We start from the raw sequence: 14,096 nt of genomic DNA, 5'->3' as shown, positions 1-14,096 counted from the left end.
GCACTCCTGTGGAAACACAATGCACAAACCTGACTTCTGTACTCGCCAGCCACTAAACTCCATGATCAACCTCGCACAGGTTAGTTAGGTTATTGTTATTGAATCAGCTGTGAGGGCAGTCAGCAGATGTTCACTTTCTGACTGACTGTTCTGTCGTGTTAAGCTGATTTTGTATAAGATTTTTTTAAGCCTATGGCCTGTCCAGGCTCACAGCGCTTTTTAAAGAGATTTTTAAGTCCTAGCTGTAACTTTTATCAAACATGTTTAACACCAATACTATGACAATATAGACTCCACAGAGAGATTGACAATGATATGAAAGTCAGACCAGGTTGTTTAGTTTCCTTTTTTAGGTTTACAGCCAAGATTACTGTATAGAGTTAACATCAAGCAAGTGAAGAGAGGTTTCGAAGTAGCCATGTTTGCTGAAATTTGACCAGTGGTCAGATGGTCATCAGCTGTAGTTGTTCAATTATGTCAGAGTTCAAAGCATTTGATCATTCAGTCATTTGAGAATCTCTTGTTGGGTAAATATCCAGTGAGAAAAGGAGAAGATAGGGATGTAGTACTCTTTATAACGGTATGCCATCTGACAAACATCACAACAGTTGCTCAATTAACACTAAAGATGTCAGCGACAAAAGAAATATTACAAGGTCAGACAGAGAGGCTCTCCAGTCACATTGTCGATCTGCAAATTAGGCTATATTTAAAAGTTCTCAGTTAACAAAAATGCACAGATGAACACTGACGCAAAACTAACTTCACACTGATAAGGGGAAAAGCACACACGAGCACAGACATCTATGGGACACACCGGGTCACTTACTCTGTCCTCTGCGCAGTATGTAAACACTTTCTGCCTCGTTGCCGCCATGTAAGTGCTGCGTGGGCCTAGGCACCAAGATCTGCCCGTCTGACTGCAGAGCAGCTGAAGAGACAGATGGACTGCTGAATTAGGAGTCTATTTATGTGCTATAAAGCTTGTAAAAGTAAGAGGCAACAAGTGCAGAGGCGCAAAATGTGAGTGAGAGAATGTCACTTTGGGTAGTGGCATTGGAGCTGTGAGTCCCAGCGCTGTGACTCAGTCCACAGGCCGAGGTTGCCTGTCATCTGCCTGTCTTTGTGTCATCCTTTTAGTCTTTTGTAATGGTCTGAAAATGCAGAAATGGCAGTACAGCAAATGTTGCTATCAGTCTTATTTGTTTTCCACATGGACCCTAAAGCCTCTGGTATACTTGCTTCCAGGTAACAGTGGGAGTTTGGCTGTTTCGCTGTGTGCAGCCTGAACGATGAGTCTTACAAGTAGCATGCCCATGAGATACAGTCAGGACAGCTAGTTTTTATCTACCCGTAAAATACTTTGGGAAATGTCCATCCTAATTTTCAGCTGTCAAAGGCAGCATATTTTCACATTTGATAGGAAAATTAAAAGATCATTACCATTTACTTTAGAATAAAATCTCATATTACGTGTGTGTCGTGTATCTTAGCTTCACAGAAGGGTGGTAGTGAAATCAGACTATCAACAACAATGAAAGTCCTAAAAGATGATTGATAAACCAAACATCAGGAGACAAGAAGATACCAAGTTGATAAACTTATAAAGGCAAAAAGAGTTAATACTTTAATAAAAGGAGAGAAAAAAAATCAGACACGAAATCAGAAATTAGGATGGGAAAACAACAAAGGTAGGAAACTCAAAAGCAATAGACTACATGAGAAATAACCTTAAAATAAAACAAACTAACTGAAAAATTCATGACATACACAGACATAAAAAGGTCAAATAAATAGGTAAAATACTATAAAATTAGGAAAAAAAATGAAGGACATGCAGAACATGGTACACATTGTTTGTCATTTAGGATTCTCAAAGTAGGTATTCTTGTGTGGGTGAAGGAATTACTCTTTACCTTTGTATATTCATGTTTATCCTCTTTGGGGGGTACAAAGTACAAAGGCCTGAACAAGCAGTGTGTACATGAGCAAATGCATCATGAGTTCATCTTAGGAAGCCTGCATACAAGTGACAGTAACTGAGCATAATAACTTCACTTTATCTTCATCATATTTGCAAAAATGAATGAATAACATTAACCTAACCTGTGTGAGGTTGATCACCGAGTTTAGTGGTTGGCGAGTACAGTCTGTGGCAGCTTCAGTGTTTAGAGTCCCACAGTTGTTAGAGCCTGCACTACCACCTGGTGGTAGACTGGTATAACCTTACTGTACTGGTTAGATTTCAGGTATGGCCTCATATTGTTATGCATGTTTTTTTTCGGTACATTTCATCTTCATCATTTGTGTCAGAAGAAAAGTCATATTTGCCCAAGTCTATGCTCCTTGGACAACTTTATAAAGACTGTTTCACTGCATGTGATATGTTGCATTCTGATGCTGTGTTGCATTCTCATTTGAAACAATATCTACCTGAACATATAACAGAATTCTTAATTGCACCCACTGATTGTGCAGTTAAACTTCTGTGCTCATTAAAGATCCAAAAATGAGGCTCTTATTTTGATAAGGTTTCTGGGAATCGATTTTGTTCTTAAATACTGAACAGTATATGCATCAGGAGGTCTCCATCAACACTGATGTTCACTCACTGTTGCTGCGTCTACCACTGTCTTTTTCCCCTCAAATCAATGATGGACCATAGAAGCCCGTTCCATCGATGCAGGCATCTCTATTCAGACCGAAGTGGCCTGTGCTCCCATTACAGGTACCACAACAAGCTTGTATCATTGCATTGATGTAATCATAATGGGTCAAGAGTCCTGCGGGCTGTAGCCTCCCGCTCCCTTGGTGGTTGCTTCTTTATGTTGTGTTGATGTGAGTTCATGGTCTTTTGGCTGTAGCTCGGTGAATGACAGTGGTGCTTTGTGAGTGTATTTGGTTTTAATGCAGCATCTTACCGGCTTCCTTTACCTATAAGGCACTTGAGATATTTGTATTTGGATTATTGTTGTGAAGTTATCAGCTGTGCTCATGTTACTCGTTGCAATTAACCACCATCCTCATCCAGCACTGTTGTTATTCTGCTAAATGCCCTTTTCAAATCTCTCTTTTCTGTTCCATCCCCCTTTGCCCTGTTGTGAATCTGTACAGGGATGAATGGGAAAAGCATCCTGTCTGCAATAAGCCGACACACACCAGAGCACTCCAGTGTGATGAGCACAGCGGGTTCAGGAGCGACCACCTCCCCTTGTTCATCTCGTTCCTCTTCACAGCGTTCAGGGACAGGGGCTCACACGCCTGGGGGGCCACACCTATCACCCTGCACCCGAGTCAAAACCTTAGAAGGCAGCAGCAATGCCCTGACCCCTAACCCTGGTCCTGCCAAGTCACCAGTCTCCCCTAAGCTTTCACCAGGTAAGATCAGCCACAATACTGTTTTACTTCTTTTTGTTGGGCTTATAAAGTTGCCTCTCACCAGCGTGATTACAGCACAACAGATCATACTGGTATGAGTGGTAATCATGAGGCGTACAAGTGTGTCTTGGCAGGAAACTAAAACTTATCAGGAAGTGAACACATCTGCTTCAGGGGTATGATACAAATATTTAAAAATCTGTGTCCCTTAGTCTTCCAGTTTTAAACTCCAAATAGCAGTTTAACAAGAAACTTGCTTAGTTAAAGAACAAAACACATTTTAGTTAAATCTTCAGGGTTGTGGTCAAATATGGATTTTTGTTTAGGGGGTGTTTCAGCCAAATCACCCAGGAGTCTCTTAAATACCAGTGATAATAAGACATCATACTCTCTGAATGCCACAGGGAGGACTTTTTTCATTTCTTTGGTGGTTTATGAAAGGAAAAGTGATAATACTGCGCCACAGCTCCTCACAACCATATCAAGAGCACAAAAAAAAATCATGTAGCCATCTGTTTTTAAAACATACAAATAATATAGTTTGTAATGTAAAAGTGTGATTTCAAAAAATTATGAGAAAATCTCAAACTAAACAGTATTTTAAAAAAAACAAAAAAAAACCTAAACAGCATACATTTTTACAGTATAATAAAAGAATTACTTCTGACTAGTGCAGAGAGACATGCAGATGTAAATGTTTCAGTTTAAATGATAAGTTAAATAGTGTTAGGATATTTAAGTCAACTTTAGCATCCTTTTAAGCGCTTGAATGTGACAACATGTGGTTAGATTTTAGTAAAGACTGTTTCTTTAGAGTCTGTTACTGATTACACTGGGCTCAATAAAAGTGCAATGGCAAGCAGCTCGCGCTGTTATACCGTAAATCCTGTATTTCATACACAGGGGTTAAAGTGGAATTTAGCAGAGGGGGGAACACTGTGGTGGTGCAGCATGAGGAAAAGATTCACTTACAAATAAGTAATGTAAAAGCTTGTATTGTAAACTCCAGTAGTTTTTACTTTGTGTACAGGCTGTGGTCAGCTGACCTGTGCTGCTGATTTTCTGCACTTTGTGGCTTTAGCCAGTTGAGTTCAACAAGATACAAGCAAATATTTCATACGCTGTCATGGCTTTAAAAGCTCTATGCAGCATAATGCTAGTATAAAAGGCTTGGTGAGTGAATCTAATCAGCATCGATACCTTAAATATACTTTGATCTTTGCTTGATGGCTCTTGGTGTAAACTAATACAAAATGATCATACATTTTGATTTACAAGAGGCCTAATAAAAAAAATTAAGAAAGAAAAAAGCAATGTATCATGTGTACATCCAATACCCAATTTTTTTTTTTTTTTAAATCCAAAACTATTTAAAGATGATTTCAGACATTAATTCCAGGTTATTGAACGTCACTTTCAGCTCAGTCCTTGGCTTTCACTTTCCTGTCCTGTCCTTCTTACATTAATGTCTATTGTCTCCCTGGAATAAGCTACCAAGATACAAAGTGTTATAAACTGCACTGGAAATGGGTTTGTGTTTGTTGATATTTGTTGAGCTGTATGAAAAGACAAGGAAATCATATGCTGTGTGAGAAACATTCTCACTCTAACTAGATGATAAAGTACCACAAAACCAACTTTGACCACCATGAATGTATCAGAGGGGTGAGGAGAAAAAAGCAGTGCATTGAGGGTGTATCATTGTTATATCATTGTTTTCTCAGTTACTCCATCAGCTGGAAGGAACACCACACAAGAATGAGATGCAGCAGAGAAAAAATGAACTCACTTGACAGGATCCTGTATTGACCTGTCAGATTTAATTACTCATGTACTGGAACGCTGTTCCTCCACTTTAACCCCTTCTGTACAGCACAGTGCTTTAACCTTTTATGGTGTGAAACCACATAGTTATAGATTAGTCTATGTGCACTGTAAAATAACAGCACTGACTGTATTTTACTGTAATGTAGTGTGGAATGTGTAGCTTAGTGTAGTGCAGATACTGTTAGCAGCACATTTCCTCATGAGCTGTCCTTTGCATCTTTTATAAGAAATAATTTTTTAATTTATTTGATCATCCATGGCTTAGCTCGCAAACAGGTGAGGTGACAAATCAGGACAAAGCTTGTTGTCTGAAACCAGAAAAAAAAATCAGGATATAGATTCGAATCAGTGAATTCATGATGTAGCCATATTTTATTTCAAAATTCCAGTTCTAAAACTAATGACTAAAAAATGAATTCAGCACATATATTTCGATATGTAAATCGCAACAGGGTTAAAGTATGCATCTCACATCATGGCCACAGTGCAAAACACAAAAAATAGTTCTCCTTAATAATAATAATAATAATAATAATTAGAGCTAATAAAGCTACCTAATATAAGCAAATAAAATTAACTAAAACTAAACTAACTAATCAGATTTAATTGACAACAATATGTCCTCTCAATAATATGATTTATCACAGTTTTTGTATTAAAGTGTGTCATACTCAGACTCAGAATGCAGGTCAGTGAGTTTATTTACAGTCTTTCAAAAAAGACAAAAACATCTACAGTCTCTATGCACAGTATCCAAGCCGACAGTCCAAGCAGTCTTTAGACTCGATAACGAAACAGACTTTTCTCTCCAACTTACACTCACAAATCCTCCTTGAGGAAAACAAAGGGAGCCTTTTGATATCCAGATGAGGGGCAGGTCAGTCGATTGCCACAGATGTGCTAGGCCAGAAGGTGGGGACCAAGAGGATCCCGCGTTTGAAAGGTGCGGTAACCACACAAAAGCACACAAACAGATAGGCAGAGAGAGGAGACAGAGAACCAAGGTGGAGAGAGAGAAAAACTGGCAGGAGTACCAGGAGGAGTGAAACCCAAAGAAAAAAAATCTTTTCACACCCAGCAGGTAAACTGAGGGCCACCATCCGACATGATATCCCAAAGGAATCCGATGCAGCTGGAAGACATGATTGGTCATTAGCTAGGCTGTCTCCAGTGTGGATTGCAGTTGGGTAAGGTGATGAAGTGGGCTGCTTTAGAAAACCAGTCAACAACAGTAAGGATGACTGTGTTACATGCTGAGGGGGAAAGGCTGGTGCTGAAGTCCAGGGGTATGTGGGACCAAGGTCACCTGAGCATAGGAACAGGTCAAATGTATAGAGCAAGAAGCCTTGTTTTTGGGACAAACCTGGCAAGTAGACATATATTCCCAGCCATCTTTCTTGAGAGAGGGCCACCAGAAAAGACGGAGGAAGGTTATCATGTGGTCAGTGCAGAGATAGCAAATGAACCTGGCTGTATGCCCCCAGTGGATGATGTGAGCCAGAGGATGGTAAAAACAAATTATAGGTGGTCTGTTACTCTGGTCTGGTTCCTCCTGTTGAACATTATGGATCAGGGAGTCAATCTCCAACATCAGAGTTCCAACAATACAGGAGGGTGGCAGAATCGTAGTCTCCTCTGCCGAGGCATCCGAGGGTAAGAACTGATGGGACAGGACTTCGGGTTTGTCATTCCAGGAGATGGGGCTATAAGTAATGACAAAGTAGAAGTGTGCAAAGAAAAGGCCCCACCTGCCCCGCCAGTATCCCCACCTTTACTGCCAGGCTCCATCTTTTAAACCCAGACCTTCCCACAATGTGGGGCCCGCCCCCTAGTGGGGGCGCAGAGCCATGGCAAGGGGCGCGCGGGATGAAAAGGGGGGAAAAAAACAAAACGCTTGGACACTGCTAGCACGGGCGCCTACAGAAACGCAAAGCAGGAGATGAAGCATAGCTGAATGTGTTTCCAAACCAACTTCTTTCTAAGCCAAAGACTAGAAAATATAATGAAGCATATCTTCCCTTTGGCTTCACCTGCACAAGTGCCGAGGTAGGTCTCCCCTGCAGGATTAATTTTCCCTTCGTCGGGAGCACGTGCTGGGCTCTTCAAATCACGGACAAACAGTAACCCACATTCCTGATTTTTAGTTCACAAACACTTGTTGTAATGACTAACTACTCCTGACATTTTGGAGATGTTAGATCTTTATACAGTAAAGTTACAGTGGGATACAAATAATATCAGGCTGATCCTGCCACAATTTGTTCCCCGGTTCAAATCACGGACAAACAGCATCCAACAGCTGTTTATGTTTTTAAACCCATTTTGCACAGAGAGGCATTTTTTGAAAAATGTATTGATAGCAATGTTGAATATTATTACACAGGAAAAAAACAACTACACGCAAAATAATTACACCGTGACGCCTCTGCCTTTTTAAATGGAGGGACAGTAACTGCGTGTGTATGTAAGCGTGTAAAACCTGAAGATAGTCAGATTAACAGTATTTCGTCTCTATCTGCCATTCTGCAATTCATCTCATGTAAACAATGACGTGCGCACAGCGTGACGTGAAAAAAGGCACATACCTTTGACGTCGTGTGACGAACTCTGTATTCCTCGTCCACACATAAACACAAAAAAGGAGTTTTAAAAAAAAAATCTCAGTTTTCGGTGATTCGAAACACCGTTTGTGTGGACGAAACAGCTGCGTTTTCAAAAATACCCGCGTAGGTGCGGACGTAGCGTAAAAGAGTTAGTAGTTTATTTTATTACTACCTGTAATTTATTGCAGATTACGTCTATTTGCTTAATTGTTTACTAAATGTTTGAGGTGTGAAATAAACCGCAATGGAGCAAAATATGGGTGTGTGTGGTTGGAGGATGTGTGCGCGCGTGCACATTTTTCTTGTAAAACAAAGGGGGGCCCAGCAAAAGAAGTTTGGGAACCACTGTTTTAACCGGTGAGAACAGACATCAATGAAAATGCCTTTTTTTGCTAGTGTACAAGCACTCACCAGCCTGGATGCGCTTGAGATGTTTGACAGGAGATAGATGAATACAACCCAGCTACATGGGCTGTTCTCCACACTCTGTTTCTCCTTCCAAGTCTGCTCGTTGCTCTGAGGAAATGGTGCCGAGACTGGACGTTTTCTTGTGTGCAGGTCCCCGGGATTCGTAGTCCTTCCTCGGATGAAGTTCCCGCATTCAATTGTCCACCCTGATAAACGAAGTCAGTCTATCATTTCATCGACAGAGGCAGCCTCTTCAGCCAATATCCAAAAGTCCACTGAAAAATCATCCATACTCTGCTTACCTTGACGCAGGGAGAAGCTTTGTGTCTCGCCAGCTGAGCTTCCTGCTGAACGAGCCAGTGACAAGAACAGAGTTGAGTCCGCTGAGTCTGTTTATGGCTTGAGCTTGAGCAGGCAGGACTCAACCGCAGACTCAGAATGCAGTTCGGTGAACGCTTTCAATGTTGAAGTAACAGAATAAGCCATGTGTTTAGTGTGTGCTGCAATGTGGAATTGATTTAACTTGAATTGTTTCATCTAGGTGCTGGTAATCCAATTACATCCCCTCACATGGCTTCTGTTGCAGCTGTACAGCGAGGTGTTTTGTCCACCGGTTCTCCACTGTCTCAGGGACATGCACAGTGATTGGGGTTCTCCAAAGTGTCATACGAATGCTTAAATGTATAATTTACTGGTGCTTTTACTGTGTATGCTTAATGAGGAAACTCAGCGGAGTAGAAAGAGTGATGGGTGCTATGAGTAGCTTTGAAAGTTTATGTTGTACATCAACAGAGAGGACCCACTCTGAGAAGCATTTGTCACTGCGGAGGAGCCCATCACCTCAGCGAGCCTCCCCACTGCCGTCACCCCAGGTGGTCTTTCTCAAGGACATTGTCTGCTACCTTTCCCTGCTGGAGAGGGGGACGCCTGAAGACAAGTTGGAGTGTAAGTGACAGTGATGGAAGTGTGTTTGTGTGTGTGGGTGTGTGGGGAGTATGATAGAGGTGGGAGCAGCTGACATGTGCAGTGTGTGTGGCCTCTAAAGCTAGCCTGCTAGCTCAGGTTGACAGAAAGTAAGTAATAAGGCTATTCCCTCCATCTGGCTGTGTCAACAGTGCCTTAGATACACCACTAACAGCTCCCTCAAAGGGCAGGTCAGTGACATGCTTAAGCCCCGCTGTGCCCAATTGACCTCTTTACTGTCTGTGGCTATATTGGCACTGACTATCAAGGCTAATCTTCTAATTAGTTCCTTTGCTGCGGTACAGAAGAAGCACTTCTTTAACCCAGTGGCCATCTGGATAGAGTCCAGGAATGAATGTTTCAGCTTCCGAGAGCTACTAATTATCTGAGTCATCATGGGATCTCTGTTCTCTCCTTTCCCTCTAGTCATGTTCCGGCTGTACGACACAGACGGCAATGGGGTCCTGGACAGCTCGGTAAGTGGACTCCATTTGCTTTTGCATCTCCCTCATGTTTCCTCTCCGTCTCTCTCAGCCTCTCCCTGTCTTTCCGTCTCTGTGTTTTGTTCCTTCTCTTTTCACTTTGTACACAGCAGCTCCAAGAATAGTAACCTCGACATTCAGTGACAGCCTTGTGTTTACATAAGATCATCTGTAATGGATCTCTTAAGTTTAATATTAGCCACGTGTCACAGAGATCACATAAACAGACAGATACAGGTTATACAAAGAGGGAAATACATAAAACATTCAGACTTTGTTTTACTTTGCATTTCATGTTCGGAACAATTCCGATAACAATGGCTAAAAAACATGTTCAGGAAAAGACTGGTATTTGCTCCGTGCTTGAAATGAGAAGCTATTCTAAAAGCTAAAATGATAGTTTCTCTGTCCTGTAAGTTATGCTTTGTCTTTACATAGGAGCTGGATCGCATCATTAATCAGATGGTGCATGTGGCAGAGTATCTGGAGTGGGATTCAACAGAACTACGACCGGTGAGCAAACACACTCCCAGTTGCAATAAAGTCTGATGGTGAACAGAAAGAGAAACATCTATTGAGGCCTCTATGCGAATGTCTATGCATCCTTGATGTCTCCCAAAACCTAAGCTGACACCCATAAAGTGGATTTTAATTCCAAAAAGTAAAGTAAAGTTAAGACCCAGTGAGAACATATATCTAATTTTGTACACAATGTATAAAAACCACTTTATCCCACTTTATTCTGAGGTTTTCTGACATTTAGAGGGAATTATTACACTAACTCTGCATTTCAGTTGCGTCATATTTGCCTGATCTAAAATCCACTGTGATGTGCAAAATTACAGACATATGTATCATAGTCAAATACTTATGGGCTGAAGTGTACCTGTGTATCTTTAGATATTGAAAGAGATGATGGAAGAGATCGACTACGACCGAGATGGGACGGTCACCTTAGATGAGTGGATCAGAGGAGGCCTCACCACCATCCCTTTACTTGTCCTGCTGGGCATGGATACGGTATGTGCTTGGAAAAGTGTATGTTTACTTTGTTCTTGCAGTGTTTGAAAGCATTTCTATACTATTCTGGTGTTTTTGTATTGAACTGTAGGGTTCTTACTCACCTACACGAACTGTTAAGGTTTTAGATTTTAGACCAGGGGTCGGCAACCTTTCTGATGATGAGTGCCATCTAAACTTTCCTCAGAAGTCAATGTGCCATATGATTGCATTAGCAATACATTTAATAACGCTCTATATTAACAGTTACACAATATATAGAACAACTTAATAGAATTATATTTGTTTGCAGATGTTGGCAACTATCAGCGAATAGTTATCAGCTATTTTGAAACAAAACAAAGACACTTTTTATCCATAACAGCAAATGAACTGTACAACAGAAAATGCAAACGCTATTTATGGTCTCCTCACAACAATGATAAGAAAAATAAACTGGGCCAATATGGCATGTCTGTTAATACAGAGACACACATGTTAATGTGATCTCTGGTCTCCCACTCAGAGACACAGGTCTCCGAGTGTCCAGCATTCAGACGGCTGCCTGAGGACACTCATGTGAGAGAAAATCTGCTCACACAGATATGTAGAGCCAAATACTGTCAATAAGGCCTCTGCAATGTTCTGAAGACAGTTAAACTTGTCAGGTAGTGATGTCCAGCAGGTGAAAATGCAAGCTCCATGAACACGCACAGATATGGATTCCAGCTGCGTTTGTATTTCTGCAAACTTTGACCCCCACAGAGTCAAGGTTTTTATTTCAATCAGCTGCATTTCAATGTCGCATTAACTCAGCCAGTTACTGCGAGACAAATCCAGCTGCTCATTAAAGCTTTCTGGTTTGATCAGTCTCGAGTCTACGAATGCTGATGCTGCGCTGAAGCATTTGAAGTGTCGAAATGTGGAAATTTCAACATCGCTTGAAAAAACTGCCAGCTAGCAACGTCCCTCTTACCGGTAGGCTAAGTAATTTTTAGCCAATTACAAGTTGAATCTGGTAGTTGGAGTTGTTAGCTAAGATACCGTCATTAAGAAGCGGCACAACTAATCTGTCTATGCAAGCTAATTTGCAATGTGCACCGCTGGCCCGGCCATTTGTTTTTTAATGCACCTTCTCAGATTAACTCACTGTGTGTCGTGCCCAGGGCTGGACTGGGACAAAAAAATCGGCCCGGGCATTTTGACTAGAGACCGGCCCACCAGGTATTAAAGTTATAAAGCCTTGGAATGAAAACAAATGCTGTTGTGACAGTGATGTAAAATCTTGTTGGTATATGTATGATTTCTATACATTTTACATCAGATAAAAACTTTGGTTGTAAGCTTCAGATAATTATTTAATAACAGCCAGACATTTTAAATGAGAAGAACAAAGAAAAGTATTTCTTTGTGCCCACCTTTCCCTGTTAATGCCCTACCTGCCCCCCTGGCAAAACTTTGCTAGACCCGCCCCTGCACAGTTACCAGCTGTCAGCTACTTAGAAAAGGATCCTGGTGTTATTTGTCTCTCAGAAACAGTTCATAACTTCCCTTCAACTCATTCATGTCACCTAAAAGGTAAACCTGTTTCTCCATCACCTGTTCAGCTCTGATGATTCAGTAAGGACATCTCCTGGTTTCATCTTCATGTTTCCCTCTCACCACATATCCAAACCGACATCATGACCAGCAGGTTTACAGCTGTGGCTCCAGCAAACATCAGCTGATGCTAGAAATTAATATTAAACAAATTCTAACAACAGCTGATCAAGCTTAAACGTGCTGCTGTTGTTTAGCGCGACATCTCCTTTGTCCCACACGCCATCAGACTGTTTAACTCCTCTCTGGAGGGGAGAGGGAGGGGAAACAGGAGGACAAAGGAGGGGGGAACAACTAAGCTGTAGTGCCTCTGCACCTCACTGTACAATACCTTGTGCAATACTTTTTGTAAATAGTCAACAGTGCAATTAGACTCAATACTTGAAATGTGCAATTCACTTGTATTTTTATTTTTTATTCCTATTTATTCTATTTATCCCCTTTGTATATTTTATTTATATTTGTCTCTGTATTTATATATGTGTGTGTGTGTGTGTGTGTGTGTGTGTGTGTGTGTGTGTGTGTGTGTGTGTGTGTGTGTGTGTGTGTGTGTGTGTGTGTATATATATAACAGTTCTGTAACTGTAACTTTGGTTGTTGCTGTGCTTTTTTTGGAAGTCGAATTTCCCAGAGGAACCCACCTGAGGGATTAATAAAGTTCTATCCTATCTTATCTTATCTTATCTTATCTTATCTTATCTTATCTTATCTTATCTTATCTTATCTGCTGGTTTCCTCTTTCTGGCGCAAAGTGGGCGATAAACAAACAAGAGAGAAAAGCCGATCAGCTGATCATTGATCAGTTTCATGATTGAAGTAGCAACAGGAGATGGAGGGGGAAGAATGAGAGAAGAAGAGTCAGCTGCAGCGTGAAGACAGAATAACTCCAGCTTCTTTTCTTTCATTCTAGCTGAAGTACGGGACAAACTGTTTCTTTTCAGCTCAATACGAAACTCGTATTATTTTCTCTGAATACGGGACGATTCCATTTTTTACGGGACGGTTGGCAACTCTACTAACTAACCTTATGAAGTTCACTATCAGAAACATCATAGCACCCACCCAGCTATATAGAAACTCCGTCATGCTAGCTAGCACGCAGTACGAGTTATTGTAACTGACTGTAAAAAGTCAGCACAACGAAAACTCCACCTAAACTTGGTTTATATCTGACCCAGATAGACTGCAGGTCATAACTTCTTACCTGAAGTTCAGTTCACCTGTTGCCTCAGGTCTCTCCTCCTCCTACCTCCACTTTCCCTCATCCACCTGCTGGCCTCTGTGGAAGCTCCGCCATAGCCACCACCAAACAACCAAGTTATTTTTACACATCTGCCAGCATCTGGCCAATCCACCATCTTTCATTGTTTATACCGTTACTAAAAAATAAAAAAAATAAAATCATAGGCCCATAAAAATGAAAAATCACCATAGTCCCAACAGGCAAATGCCCTCTGGCCAGTCATCAGTTAACCCTTCCCAGGTTTGCCGACCCCTGTTTTAGACTTTTCTCTTTATTGTGTGCACCTGAGTTGCAGATTGTGTAACAGTGTTGCTTTCTGAAATCTAATATATCAAAATAAAGAAAACACATTGTACGTCCTTTGTCAATATCATTACACTACTCTTATTCGTTTGATTACTTTCGAGTTATGAAACGTTACCATAGCTACAGTTCCACACATAAACAAAAATACCGATCGTAATGAGGACACACAATCAAAGATGAATCAAAGCAAAGATGAAAAGCAGTCCAAAGAGATCACCACAGTGATTCTCTACAGGTGGAAATGGAGACTACAGTGCTACAAGCCTGACTGCTAATCGCTGCCTTTGT

At 41.1% G+C, this 14,096-nt stretch overlaps 1 protein-coding gene across 1 annotated transcript in view; it reads left to right on the top strand.

Moving 5' to 3' along the window:
• The window catches only part of dgkg (diacylglycerol kinase, gamma), a 185,372-nt gene that overhangs the window by 58,304 nt on the left and 112,972 nt on the right, over positions 1-14,096 (top strand). The window contains exons 5-9 of the mRNA XM_085384270.1: positions 3,115-3,378; positions 9,009-9,161; positions 9,606-9,655; positions 10,100-10,174; positions 10,562-10,681. Coding sequence (XP_085240396.1) covers positions 3,115-3,378; positions 9,009-9,161; positions 9,606-9,655; positions 10,100-10,174; positions 10,562-10,681 — 662 coding nt within the window. The remainder of the gene's footprint in view (positions 1-3,114; positions 3,379-9,008; positions 9,162-9,605; positions 9,656-10,099; positions 10,175-10,561; positions 10,682-14,096) is intronic.

This window comes from Rhamphochromis longiceps, linkage group LG16 (assembly GCF_057381845.1).
Source record: "Rhamphochromis longiceps isolate RC_006_pf linkage group LG16, R_longiceps_female_GT1.1, whole genome shotgun sequence".
NCBI lineage: Eukaryota > Metazoa > Chordata > Actinopteri > Cichliformes > Cichlidae > Rhamphochromis > Rhamphochromis longiceps.
This window is presented reverse-complemented; position numbering and strand designations above follow the sequence as displayed.